The sequence below is a fragment of the Notamacropus eugenii genome, chromosome 3 (genome assembly GCF_028372415.1).
Source record: "Notamacropus eugenii isolate mMacEug1 chromosome 3, mMacEug1.pri_v2, whole genome shotgun sequence".
Classification (NCBI taxonomy): Eukaryota; Metazoa; Chordata; class Mammalia; order Diprotodontia; family Macropodidae; genus Notamacropus; species Notamacropus eugenii.
The window spans coordinates 316439456-316453378 of NC_092874.1; the positions used below are offsets into that span (position 1 = coordinate 316439456).

General features: G+C 42.6%; 1 protein-coding gene across 1 annotated transcript in view; it reads right to left on the minus strand.

Moving 5' to 3' along the window:
* Window positions 1-13311, minus strand: part of DCAF10 (DDB1 and CUL4 associated factor 10) — a 53526-nt gene extending 40215 nt beyond the window's left edge. The window contains exon 1 of the mRNA XM_072596736.1: window positions 12434-13311. Within this exon, the coding sequence (XP_072452837.1) occupies window positions 12434-13116 (683 nt within the window). The 5' untranslated portion in view covers window positions 13117-13311. The remainder of the gene's footprint in view (window positions 1-12433) is intronic.
* Window positions 13312-13923: the final 612 nt, after the last annotated feature.

A 13923-nucleotide genomic window follows, 5' to 3' on the forward strand; every position in this document is an offset into this window, starting at 1 on the left:
TTATTTACTGTCCAAAAGTGGAACAGGATACCTCAAGAGGCAATAGGTTTCTATTCCTTGGAGATCTTCAAGTAGAGTCTGACTTTCACTTGTTGGGCATGTTACAGTAAGGGTCCTTGTTGGGGAGGAGGGATATGGTTTGTACTAGATGGCTATTAAGGTCTTTTCCAACTCTCAAAATCTGATTCTGTGACTGTATATTTGGGTCAATTCAATACATATCTTCGATGTCAGACATATACTGGAGATATCTGAAGCAAAGATTTTTTCTCCCAAAACAAATGGTTTTCTTTCTTATACAAGTTGCATTAATTTCAAATAGGTAAAAGATTTTGAATCATGTAATAAGTTATTTTATCTTTTGTGATGAAAGATAAAAATATCATTAGTTAATAATTCCCCTACTAACTAAACCTGTGAAAGTTACTTTATCCGATTTCAATTTTTAAAAATAGTATGAACTTTAAATTCAGCTCACATATCCATTTAGAGCTTTGTGCCATATCTGGTGAAAGCTTTTGATTCAAATCTAATTTCTGCCAAAACTGCTTTCTAGTTTTCCTAGCCATTCTTGTCAAATAGGGAGTTATTTCCTCAAGTAATTTATGTCCTTGGGTTTATCAAATTACTGAGATTGTTTCTTCCTCTTGTATAACTAATTTATATTCCGCTGATCTACTTTTCTATTTTTTTAGGCTAGCACCACATACCTTTGCTAATTCCTACTATACAGTATAATTTGAGGTGTCATTCTCTCCTTCATTTCTACTTTTCTTTTCATTAGTTCTCTTAAGAGTCTAGATCTTTTGTTGCTCTGAATAAATGTTATTATTTAGTCTAGCTCTGCAAAGTATCCCCATGGTAGTTTAAGTGGTATTGCACTAAATCTGTAAATTAATGTATTATAAAGTGATATAAGTATTATTATACTGATTTGGCCCAATCATGAGCATTGAATCATTTAAGTAATTGTTTGCATCTCTGTGTACAGAAACAAGGGATAGGTCACAAAAGACTAGATCGCAAAAACAAAATAAACAATTTCAATTACATTCAACTAAAAAGTTCTGACAAAAATAAAATCAATGCATCTAAGATAAGATGGGAAAATGTCAGCTTGAAAAAATCTTTGCATTAAATATCTTTGCATAAATATATAAGACCACAAGTTATTCCTCAATTGACAATTGGTCAAAAGAAATGAAGGAACTGTTCTTAAGAGAACTATAAACTATTAACAAACATATCAAAGACTCCTCTACATCCCTCATAATAAGAGAAATAAAAAATAAGATAACTTTGTGGCTTCATCTCACACCTAGCAAACTGGCAAAGATAACAAACAGAATCAGTGTTTTGGCACTGAAAAGAGAGGAAGGATGATTGTCTTTTATTAGAGCTGTGACTATAGATTCAATCATTCTGAAAACCAATTTGGCACAAAGTGGGAATAATCTGTAAATAAATGTAAAATAAAAATAAGACACATTTTGTCACATGAAAGTGACAAAAAAGGGAAGCAATTTGAAATTGTGTTTAAAAAGTGGCAACAACGTCTATTATTCTGATCCAAAGACCCCACTACTAGAAATATATTCCCCCAAAGAAGTGGAAAATGAAAGGAAAGGTCACATACATAACCAAATATTCATAATTTTTTTGTAGCAGCAAAGATCTAGAAACAAAGTAAGTCCTCATGCAAGAAGGACTGTTTAAATAAATTGAGATAAATGCAATATTACTGTGCTTTAAAACACTAAGAATATGAAGATTTCATAGAAGGGAAAACCTGTATCAACTAATGCAGAGAGAAGTAAGTAAAATCAAATCAGCAATAATATACAATGTAATGGAAAGGATGACAAAACTGAACAACATGTACCCATGATGACCAACTAACCTTGACCACTGAGAAATAACTCAGAAAATGGATCTCCTTTCAGTTAAAAGGCAGCAGACCATGGGCATGGGATGTTACTTTGTAACACCAGTGATTCTTTCCACGTGTAAGCCAATTATAAATGTATGCATTTTAAAACAAAACAGTCACAAAAACAATCCAAAAACACTGGACTTTATTTTAGAGCCAAGCTCTGAGCACTGACACCCACCAAACTTATCAGAGGAGGAGTCAAGGTGCCTGAGTAGTAACAAAAAGCACAGCCATTTCCCTCCAAATTCTTCCAAACATATTTAGATAATACCTTAGACCTCCAAGAAAAAAAATCACAGTGAATCATTTTTCCCAGTCCAGATTGGTATAGGGAGACAGAGAGGTCTATGGAAACTGGGGACATTCCAACACAGGGACAGCCTGTGCATCACTAGGCAAACAGGAAGGCCCAGATCTGATAGAGGGATTTATACATGTTGCAGAAACAGGTGTCCACCGCCATATTTGTTGCTCACCACCTATTCTCAGGTACAGGAGTAGATTAAGGAAAGAACTTGGGTCTAGGGGTGTCATTGCAGTTTCAGTCCTAGACCCTTTACAATACTAGAAGCAAGTTAGGAAATAATCCAAACGATGCGGCTCTTACCCCAGCAGTAGAGAAAGGTCTCAGTTATGATCTCCAGCCCAGTCTGAAGCCTGCAGCAGAATAACAAGGGTAGAACTCCCAGACAAAAGGGGAGCCTGCAGTTCTATCACTCTAAACCAGAAAACTGACTTTAGCGTTAGTCTACAGAAACTCTCAAAGAGCAAACCTGCTGCTCAGACTCAAATCCAGGCCAGAAACTTGCAGAGCCCAGATAAAGGAGGCTGAGTTTATCCTGGATGAGATTACGACAACACTGAAAGCTTCCCAGTATGAACTGTCCGTGAGATTCTGGAATAATACAGTATTCAGTACCCCAAGAAAGCAGTAGGAAAACCAGACCAGATATTCCCATCAGTGCACAAGGCTTGGCTGTAAAATAAAATCCAACGTCAGGAAGCAGGCTGGTAGAATGACCAAACAAAAAAGAATCCCACCAACAAGAGTTATTGTGGTGACAGTGTCACTCAAGATGAAATACCAGAAGAGAATGACATCAAAATATCTACAATCAAAGCCTCAAAGAAAAACAAAGTTTGAGGAGAAATTCAACTAGAATTTCTGGAAGAGATGAGGCTAAAGCTTTTTAAAAAAAGATTTTAAAATGTTTTTAGAAATGAAATGAGCACTTGAGGAAAAAAAGTGGAAAGGAAATAAGAACTATGGAATTAGGAAGGAAATGAACAGCTTCCTTGCCCAAACAACAACTTCCCTGAAAATTAGACTGGACCAAAGAGAAGTTAATAACTTGACAAGACAATAAAAATAAAGTCAGAAGACTGAAAAAGAATAATTTAAAGTATCTCATAGCAAAAAACTAGACCTAGAAAACAGTTTGAGGAGAAAACAAATTTTTAAATCAATGGATTATCTGAAAACCATGAACGAAAAAGGAGCTGACTTCACATTTCAAAAAATCTGGAAAAAAAAAAAAGGTGTTGCCTCCTGAAAGAAATTCCAAAACGAAAACTTGGGAGAATATTATAGTCACAATCTAGTGTTTGCTGGTTAAAAAAATTACTGCAAGCAGGCAGAAAAAAATAATTCATGTACCAAAGAACCATAGTCAGAATCACACATGATTTAGCACCTACTACTATGAAGAAGGGGCAGCTTGATTCCAAAGAGATCATAAAAATGGGAAAGGGTCCCACATGTACAAAAATATTGATAGCAGCTCTCTTTGGGATGGCCAGGAACTAGAAATCAAGGGGATGCCCATCAAGAGGAAAAGGGCTGAACAAGTTGTGATATATGAATGTAATGGAATACTATTGTGCTATAAGAAATGATGAACTGGAAGACTTCAGAGGCCTGGAAAGACTTATATGAACTGATACTGAGTGAAAGGAGCAGAACCAGGAGAACAATGTACACAGTAACTACCACAGTGTTCGAGGAATATTTCTGGTAAACTTAGCCCTTCCCAGCAATGCAAGGACCTAAAATATTCCCAAAGGACTCTTGAGGCAAAATGTCATCCACAACCAGAGAAAGAACTATGGAATGGGAACACAGAATGAAGCAGACTATTTTTGTTTTGTGTTATGTTTTGTTTTGGTTTATTTTTTCTCATGTTTTCCCCCATTCATTTTAATTGCTCTATGCAACATGATGAATGTGAAAATGTGCTTAATAAGAATGTATTTATAGAATCCGTATAAGATTGCATGCTGTCTTGGGGATGGAGCAGAGAGAGGGGGGGAGAAAATCTAAGACTTAGGGAAGTGATTGCAGAAAACTGAAAACAAATTAATAAAAAAAGGGGGCGGCCTGCACAATGGAGAGTGTTAGAGTGTAACAGCAAGCACCCTGGCATACACAAGAGGGCCTGCTGCACAGGTTCTTAGATCTGCTTTTCCAAAAGGAAAGCAGCTTTTGAGGGGTCAACAATCTTCTTCAATCACGTTCACCAACAGAGAAAATACAAGCAGAGATCTAAAGATCAACACACAGGGCTTCTAACTATCTGACCATAAACAATACAGGCATCACAGATCAACAGACAGATCCAGCTGTCTGACCATTACATACATACATAGTTACCAGAGAAAGAAGCACCAACATCTGGGTTTTCAAAGCCAGGGTGGGGCTTCTTAAACAGAGTCTCCTCTAGCACAAGAACCTTCTTTCAAAGAGTAAGTCCCAAAACAAAACCTCACTTCAGGGTATATATACACTTTTCAGAGGCCTCATGACCCAATGCCTCATTAGTGATTTACAAAAAGTGTGGGCCTTCCTACAGAACAAGCCTACCCTAATCAAGCTTCCCTGAATGGGCTCACCTGAGGCCTATTAATGGACAGGGAAGATCTAAGTCTCATTAACATTACATTGAGTCAGCAAGACTCATCTTCCTGAGTTCAAATCTGGCCTCAGACACTTACTAGCTATGTGACCTTGGGCAAGTCCTTTAACCTTGTTTGCCTCAGTTTCCTTATCTGTAAAATGAATTGGAGAAGAAAATGCAAACTACTTCAGTATCCTTGCCAAGAAAACCACAAATGCATTCACAAAGAGTCGGACATGACTGAAAAATGACTCAACAACAAAGTATGTCAATTCAGAGAGCTGAGAATTCAAGAAGGCAAAGGATGTATAATTCAGCAGAACTGAACATAACCCTAATGTGGGGGAAATAGATCTTTAATGAAAAAAGAGGACTTCCAGGTATTCCTGATGAAAATAACCAAAGCTGTACAGAAACTTTGAAGTTCAAATACAGAAGTGAAGAAAAACAAAAAAGTAAACAAACTAATAATGATAAAGGACTAAGCAAGAATAAGCTGTTTACATTCAGATGTGGAAAGATGATAAATGTGTCTTCTATGAACCACATCACAGAGGAAGTCTAATTAATCAGACAAGTCAATTTCACAAAAATGGTTCTCTTGATGGTTTGAGAATGGAAAGGGAGGGGGAAGGGAATATTCTAGGAGAGGAAAAGGTTAGGGAAATTATCTTACATAAATTGAGTATAGAAGTAGAAGTCTATAAAAACAAGGACGAATCGGTAGAGGGAGGAGATGGCATGAGCTTCCCTGCCATCTGAACTGGTCAAAGGAGGGAATACAAGCATACATAAACGCTAGCTATAGAAAGATGAATAGTTCCTTATCAAAAAGGAGGAAGAGAATTTATATTCTCAGAACACATAACAGGTTAAAAATTTATTGAAATATTTTTAGATATTTCCTTCTTTTCTCCCTTTCTTTCACACATGGAATAAGGTCATCTGTTTTGCATGACTATACATGTCTGTAAAGGGCTTTGTTTTTCTTGCCTTCTCAAAGGGTGAGGGAGGAGGAAAGGAGAGAAAGAATTTGAACTGTAAAATAAAATGGAATTCTAAAAAATACTTTTGGAACAAACAGAGCTAACTTCATAAAGCAATAGTAAAAGTAATAAACAGCTACAGGCCATTAGATGGCTGAATGTAACCAAAAGTGGTTCTGATAATACCAAGTAGAATCAAAAGGGGCTCGATGTACAACACATGCAGAAACTCAATAGCTGACAAAGAAACAATGAATAAATAGCTGAGTAATGTAGACAGATTTAGGTATGGAAATGGAGGAGTTTAAGATGGCAGTTCCCGCTATGTGGAATTACAGAAACGTTATCCTCCTCAGAAGAGGAGTTTTACCCTAAAGCTCAGGGATTATAAGAAACAAAAAGAAAACCCAGGAAAAGTTCCATATTACTGACTGGGCTCAGGATCTGCTAATTATGAATTCCTATCAATGACTCAGTCACAGGAGGTTAAAAAAGCAAGTGGAAGAAACAGTAAAGCCTGCTGGTTTAAAAGAGGAAGAGAAATCTAGTCAAAAAGTAGACCCACTCTTGTAACAATTCAGTCAAGTATAATAATATCATAAATCTATACGTGGGAGAGGTTTTAGAGGTCATTGAGTCCCAACTCCCAAATTTTACAGCTTGAGGAAACCTAGACAGTTTAAAATACTTACTGAAAGCCGAGTGGGGATTTAAACCAGCATCATGTTGAAGATATTACAGCTTAGCAGACCTTATGATAAAAAGGCCTAATTCATGACTAGTTTAGACTATCAATCTTTCAACAAGACCAGTTATGTAAGCCAACGGAGACCCCACTCTCACACTTGGCTACACTTGCTGCTCTTGAGCTAACATGCAGAATGCTGGGTTGCATTTCCCATTCTCTTGTCCTGTACAGGAAGGAACTAGGAGGCATTCAGAACTGTCTTAGTCATTTATCTCCCGTGTGTCAATCAAGGCTTGTCATCAGTGATCCCAAATGGTGAACTAGAGACTACCCCAGCAACCCACACCTCCTCACCCCCTAGCGCGTACTACCTCCAGGACAACCTTTAAATTTTCAGTCATTGTCTGGAGGAACAAAAGGTCAAGGATCTCAAGGAATAACTTTTTTTTTTTAATTGGAAAGGAAGGAGAGCTAGCAGTACTGAATCTCAAACCACACAAGAAAAAAAAGGTAATAACTAATAATTTGGCACTGATTAAAAAATAGAAAAACTGATCAGCAGTAAAACGGATTAAGCATACAATGTAAGGAGCAAATGAGCAAAGTAGACTAATGCTTGATAAAACCAAAGACAAAAAAAAGACAAGGGTATGGTCTCACCACGTGACAAAAACTGCTGGGAAAGGGATGAAGGGACCAAAAGATAAATGGTCACATCATAAAAGTGAAGAGCAGGGAATACCTTTCCCAACTACAAGAGAAGAGACCTTGACCCAGCTAATTATGAGACCTACATGTGGTCAATGGACAACTCTGATTATACAAATTTTACACAAACAAGACTGATGTACTTAAAATTAAGAAGAAAAAGTTTTCTCTGAAAATGTTCTAATATCACAGATATACAGGAAACTGATTTAAATATATAATAAGTCATTCCCCAATAGTCAAAGGATACAAACAGGTATTTCTTAAGGGAAGAAAGCCAAGCTATCAACAACCACATAAAAAATGTTAAAAAAAAAATTAATAGTAATCCAGATACAAATTAAAACTACCTGAGGGTTTAGCCTCATGGCCATCAGATTAGCAAACATGACTAAAAAAAGAGGAAAATGCTATAGCTATGAATTAATCAAATCAATTTGGAAAGCAATTTGGAACTATACCCCAAAAAACTACTCAATTGTGCATACCCTATGACCAAGCAATATGATTGCTAGGCCTATGCCCCAAAAAGATTAAAGAAAGTAAGACAAGTCTCATATAAACACATGTATTTATAGCAACACTTTTTGTGAGAGAAAACACCTAGAAATTAAGGGATGCCCAACTGGGGAATGGTATATCGCTGTAACAGAATAGTATGGCACCACAAGAAATAACAACAGGAATGGATTCAGAAAAACTTGGGAAGATTCATATAAACTGTGATATGGAATGAAGTGACCAGAACTGTGAAAACACTTCCTAAAATTCCTATAACAATGCAAAGAAAAATAACTAAAAGACTTCTGAATGAATGCTGATCAGTGCAGTGATAAGCCATAATTCCAGAGGACCAACAATGAAGCATACTACTACTCCCCTCCGGAGAGTAAAATGATAGACAAGAGATGCAGAATAAGACATTATCTTAAAACACAGATTCTGTGCAAATTAGTTTTGATTATGCTTTTTTGTTTCAAGAGAGGGTTGTTTTTATTTTGTTTTTCAAGTTGGGGGGAGAAGGAAAGCTAAAGGTGAGCTAAAAGAGTCATTGAAGCATTATTTTTAATTCAGAGTAGAGGAGAGAGAATTTCTGGGGAGCCACACCCCCCAAAAACACTAGAAACAAATGCCCTAACTCACAGTAACCAACACTCCCCATTATGTTCCTCAATAATGTAAAATAATTCGAATTGATAAATCATTTTCTCAGAATCAACTCTATTAATCAAAACAAACTCTCTATTATCCTTCAAAAACTCAAACTGCTCTCAACACTTTCTGCCACAAATACCCAAAAAAGTGGCTTCCAAAAATTATCAGCACCAAGGGGCATCCTGATTCTCTGTTACAGTTCAAAAGGCAACTATTACAGATGGCTGTGCACCTGCTACTTCTTCCTGCACAGCTGTTTCTTCTTACTTAGAGTTTTTCAAATCTATCATATGCAACTAGAATAATTTTGTTTTTGTTTTTAGAGGCAATAGGAGTTAAGTGACTTGCCCAAGGTCACACTAGTGGTAAATGCCTGCGGCTAGATTTTTGAACTCAGATCCTCCTGACTCCAGGGCTGGTGCTCCATCCACCAAGTCACCAACCTGCCCCTAGAGCAATTGTTTTAAAACTAAGACAAAACTGAATGGGTCCGGATAAGAAAGAGCTTTCAGAAGTTCAAACCCTAAGGATCTCCAGAAAAAAAAAGATGGGTGGAACACATGCCAAGACATAGGTTCTAGTTTTAGTGCTGCCATTAAATCAACCTTGGGCAAGTGATTACCTGTCTCTGAACTTGGTTTTCCTCATCTGTAAAATAAAGCGACTGGATAAAGTGGCCTCTATGGTCCCTTCCAGTTCTAACATTTTTTGAGTTTACCTTTCTATGCCTGACATCTCCAAACTTATTTGACCATGCAGCCTTATCAGTTAAAATAAATAAATAAATAAATTTGAGCACATATTTTCAATATTTGTAAATTACAGACACAACTGTATTAATTTATGTATATTACAGACAAAAAATCAAAATAAAAAAGATGAGATAAAGATGATATAAGCATTTAAAATAATTATTTTAACTGCATACTTTACTCTGAATAAAACGTTATTAGTAATTTTTAGTGAAAATGATGGAATATTTATTTTTTAAATTCTTGGCTTAACATTCTGCACAACATAGCAATTTTAATGTCAAGTTTATTTGGATTCTTGAGTTTAATGGCTATCATAGTTGGAAATAGAAAAATTTATAGTCTAGGATTGTCAGAACCCACAAGATGCCATTTAAAAAGGCAACAGGGCAAGTCTAAGTTATCTTTTTTCTCTCATTCTCATTATACTCAGAAATTTCCTCCCTGATTTTGAAAAAAAAAAAAACCCTAAACCTGCAACTCAAAAAAAATGCCCTACTTCCTTAGTGTCCTAAGTTGTCAATGAAATACACTAAAGATAAACCTAGTAAGGTGCTTAATAAATGCTGGGCGACTAACTGGAAAGAAGAAATGAATGCTTCAATTATCTAGCCATCTGACTGAACTCTCCATAATCAAAGCAGAGAAACCAATAACTTCTTGATTTGTTTTACAGATTATCTCATCCTTTGAAAGGGAAATTTTATTTTGGATTCCATTCTCATTTAACTAGTTCGGAACCACATTTGCCTCGCGAAAATAGTTTAGTAAGATCCCTTCTTTCTCTATCTCTGTAAATGATTTATGTAATTTTTAAAATAGTGCTTTATTCTGCCTATTTCATCTAATGGCATTCTGTAAGGGCATTGTATATTCCCTAAAGATTAAAATTCTCTCTATGGATTCCAATTCATCACTATTAATTCACAAAACTTAAAGTCAGAGAAGTAGAATTTACTTTTACAATGACTGGACTGGCTTTCACTGTTCTACAATTCTACCAGTGAAAGGAATGAATAATGATAATGTTTCAACATTTCTAACACATGACATAATAGACCAGATTATACAAAAGCAGAACAAAACTCCCAGATCACTGTTAAATTTCTGAAACATTTTTCATTCAATTATCTCATTTTAAACCCAGAACATCCTTTTCCAGGAATCTTTTCCTGATCCCAACAGCTACTGCCCAGCCTCCCTTAATAGCCTTGAATTTAACTACCTTGTATTTGTATTCTCTCCATATCTGTTCTGCATATACTTCAATACGTGCTTTTTGTCTGCAGATAGTAGGGAAATGTTTTTTTCTTTGTATTTGTATCTCCAGTGCCCAGGACGTATGTCTGGTCATCCGAAATGTGAGGGTTCATCCTAAAGCTAGTCTTCATAAACTTTTACTAAGCCAAGAAGCAGGGCCCAACCTTTTTTCCTCTTTTCCTTTGTTAATATTTAATGTAAATTTTAGACTTTAATAAGGGCCAAAGTTTGAATGAAGAAGAGTCTGGACCTAATAGTCTCCTTTGTTTAGAGGATGCCTACACCTTGGGTTGTGAATAAACATTTCAAAGGCCTGTTGAGGACAGGATGTCTGCCCTCTGGGTGATGGGACTTTTCCTTACCTTGAATCACAAAGGCATGCTAAGGAAGGAAGATGCCCATAGCCTGGGATCACAAAACCTAATTACAATGTGTTTACAATGCGAGAACTCCTTCCTCATGGCAAAATGTACTTAAGACAGTCAATTTCTGTACAAAGCCAGCCAGTTCTGATCCTGGCTCCATAGCGCTAGGTAACCGTTTTCTTTATAGGGAATTGATTAATTATTAAATCATAAAATGTGTGCATTTAGCCTGTTGCCTTTTCTCTAACCAAGTTTTCAGGCCAACACCTTCTATGATCTTTTTCAACTCTTCCCTCCTTTCTTCTCATCCACCATTTTGCTCCAGACCAAAATCACTTCCCTCTCCAAGACCTAAAGCTGTGCTCCCAATCCTGCCCCCACTGGCTGGTCTGAACAGCAGATAAAGCACTCTACTCTCTGGGACAGGTAAACAACAGGAGGTGGCATTTTCCTCCTTTCACACAACATGTTTGTAACAGAGGACCCTCAGCGTCTTCAGAAGGGAAGTGAAAGGAGAACAACGCTGTGTCCGGAGTCAGCCACCTACATGAGCTTCCTTCAGTCTTCCAACAGGTGTGGGGATCTGACAAACGCGTCTCTTGCCTCTACCTCACAGCATCACTGGATGTACAACTGGAAGGTAAGACCCAACGCCCTCCTTCACAGTCCGGCACCTCTATTAGGGACTCCAACAGCACAGCACCAAACTCTTGAAATGACTCACACCAAGACAAAGCATGGCAATTACTACTATTCCTTCCGTCAATCTCAGACAGAAATGAAGATTATTCATTAGTATGCAAGGATATATCACGTTAAGAACCTGCACAAGATATACATACCGACGGTTTTAAAATGTCATCCACGTTTTATTGTAATTCCATTACGTCTTAATCTGCTTCCAGAGGCACTCGGGGTGGTTTGGCAATTCTCTACACTGTCAAAATTGGCAAACTTTACGAAGGTGTCTTTAGACACCTTCAGGCAGATAACTCCCAGTGCTACGTTACCAGTACCCTCTCGGACCCGTCAAACCCAGCACACCCCGAGCAGCAAGCACGCGCTGTCTCTTCCTCCACACTGCGCCCTCTTTCCCACTCCTGCCTCCGGTCCGAGTCCTCCTCCACCCTCACGGCACAGGCCCAGCCCACACCCGCTCCCCTCCTGAGTCTGGCCTCCCCTTCCCGTGCCCACCTGGCACACCGCAGACTCTCCCTGACTTCCACGCAGTCTCCCTCCTCCTAGCCCATGCCCCCCGGAGGCCACCAGCGCACCGGGCGCACTCCAGTCGCCTCCAAGGCTACCCGGCCCCGGTCCCCCAGCCCCGATGGGCCTCCTGGGCCTCACCCTCGGTCACAGCACCTCCCGGCTTCCTCCAAGACCCAAGAGGACCGACTGCAGCCCAGAACGGCGCACGAGCGGGGGGTCTCCGAGCCGCTGGCCCGCGCCGCTCCGGTCCCGTCCGGCCTGCCCTCCACCCACTCTGTACCCAGGGGTCCCCTGGTCTCGGCCCCCCGGCGTCTCCCTCTCCCGCGGGCTGCGCACCCCGGCATTTCGCGTGAACGGCCACGGACGGGGGAGGGGAATGGCTGCGCGCCGCTCGGGGGATACAAGGGAAGGGGCGGAGGCTGCGGCGCCGCGCCAGGCCCGGCTCTCCCAGGCCCACCTTCCCCACGCGCGGCCGCCACCTACCCGTCGGGGGAGTACTCCAGGTTGAAGACGGCGCCGTGGGTGCGGGTGCTGAGGTACACAGAGTCCGCGGGGTGGATGGAGCTGTACAGGCTGGTCATCGTGCGGAAGTTGTCGCGGGCGGGGTCCACGTACAGCCCCCGGCCCAGACTGCGGGTCTTGAGCCATCGGAAGAGCGGGATGCCCACGGGCCGCCCTGTCGGCCCGGCCCCCCCGCGCTTGGGCTCCGGGGACCCGGCCCCGGACCCGGCCCCGGAGCCGGCGGCGGCGGCGACGCGGCTGGAGAAGAAGGTGAAGGCCGACGGGCAGGCGGCGACGGCGGCGGCCGTGGAGTGGGCGGTGGGCGAGTCGGGGGGGGAGGGGCCGAGGGCGGCGCGCGGGGACCCGGGGCCCGGCTCGCCCTTGGCCCCCGCCGCGAGCTCCCCCGCGCGCGCCGCCGAGGTCGCCGCCGTGGCCGGGCCGGCGGGCACGGTCAGGAAGGGCGCGCGCGGCTCGCGGGGAGGGCCGGAGGGGGAGTCGGCGTCGGCGGGCTGCGGCGAGGAGGGAGCGGAGGCAGGCCCGGCCGCCGCCGCCGCCGCGCTCCCCTCCTGCGGCCGCCCCTCGCTCCGTCTCCTGAAGCCCAGGTCGTCCCCGGACAGCTCCTCCGCCTCCGCCCCGACGGGGCTGCTGGGCCCGAAGGGGAACATGGCCGCCGCCGCGCCACCCCCGCCCGCCCCCGCTCCCGGGCCGTCCCTTCAGCCGCCGCCGCCGCCGCCGACCACCGCCACCCTACAGCTGCAAGGCACTTCCGCCCGTGCCGCCGCCTAAGCGCGCCGGCGGGGAAACTGACGCCGAAGAGAACGTGGGGCCGGCGGGGACCCGGAAAGCGTGAGCACCATCGCTTCTCCCAGCGCCGGAGGCGGCGAGCGGCTGGGGGGAGGGGGAGGGGCGAGAGGAGGGGGAGGGGCGAGAGGAGGGGGCGGGGCGGAGTTCAGCCCGAGGTCGGAGGACTGCGCCAGGCGGGGGTCGGCTCCAGCTCCTCCAGCGCCTCCTTCCCGAGTGCGCGCGACCACGCCTGCGCGCCCCCCGCCCCGTGTCTATCACCACAGGCACGCGAGTCGGGGCGGCTTCAAAGGGGGCTGCCTCTTCTGCCTTTTACGCTGTGGTTCTAGGGATGGGGGGACAAGAGGGATGGCCCCGGGTTCGAATGCCGACTCTTGCCCCCTCCCGGGGCCTTATCGCCATGCATCTCCTCTAAGGTCCTCTTCCGTTTCCACGCCGGCATCCCGGGGTCTGCCCTAGCTCCCTCCTCTCCCCTTTTTCCTTTCCCACCCCTCCCCCCCTTCCCCGTGGCTTGTCTAGGAAGTCCAGCCACCGCACTGGTGCTTAGCGCAGGCCTCCTGGTAGAAAGCTTCTTAACAAAGGCTGACCTGCACAGAAGTCCTTCCCGGTTCTCAAGTCCTGTGACTTAGGTACAACCTGGCCGCCTGGTGCCTGCTGCCCTTGGGGGCCCC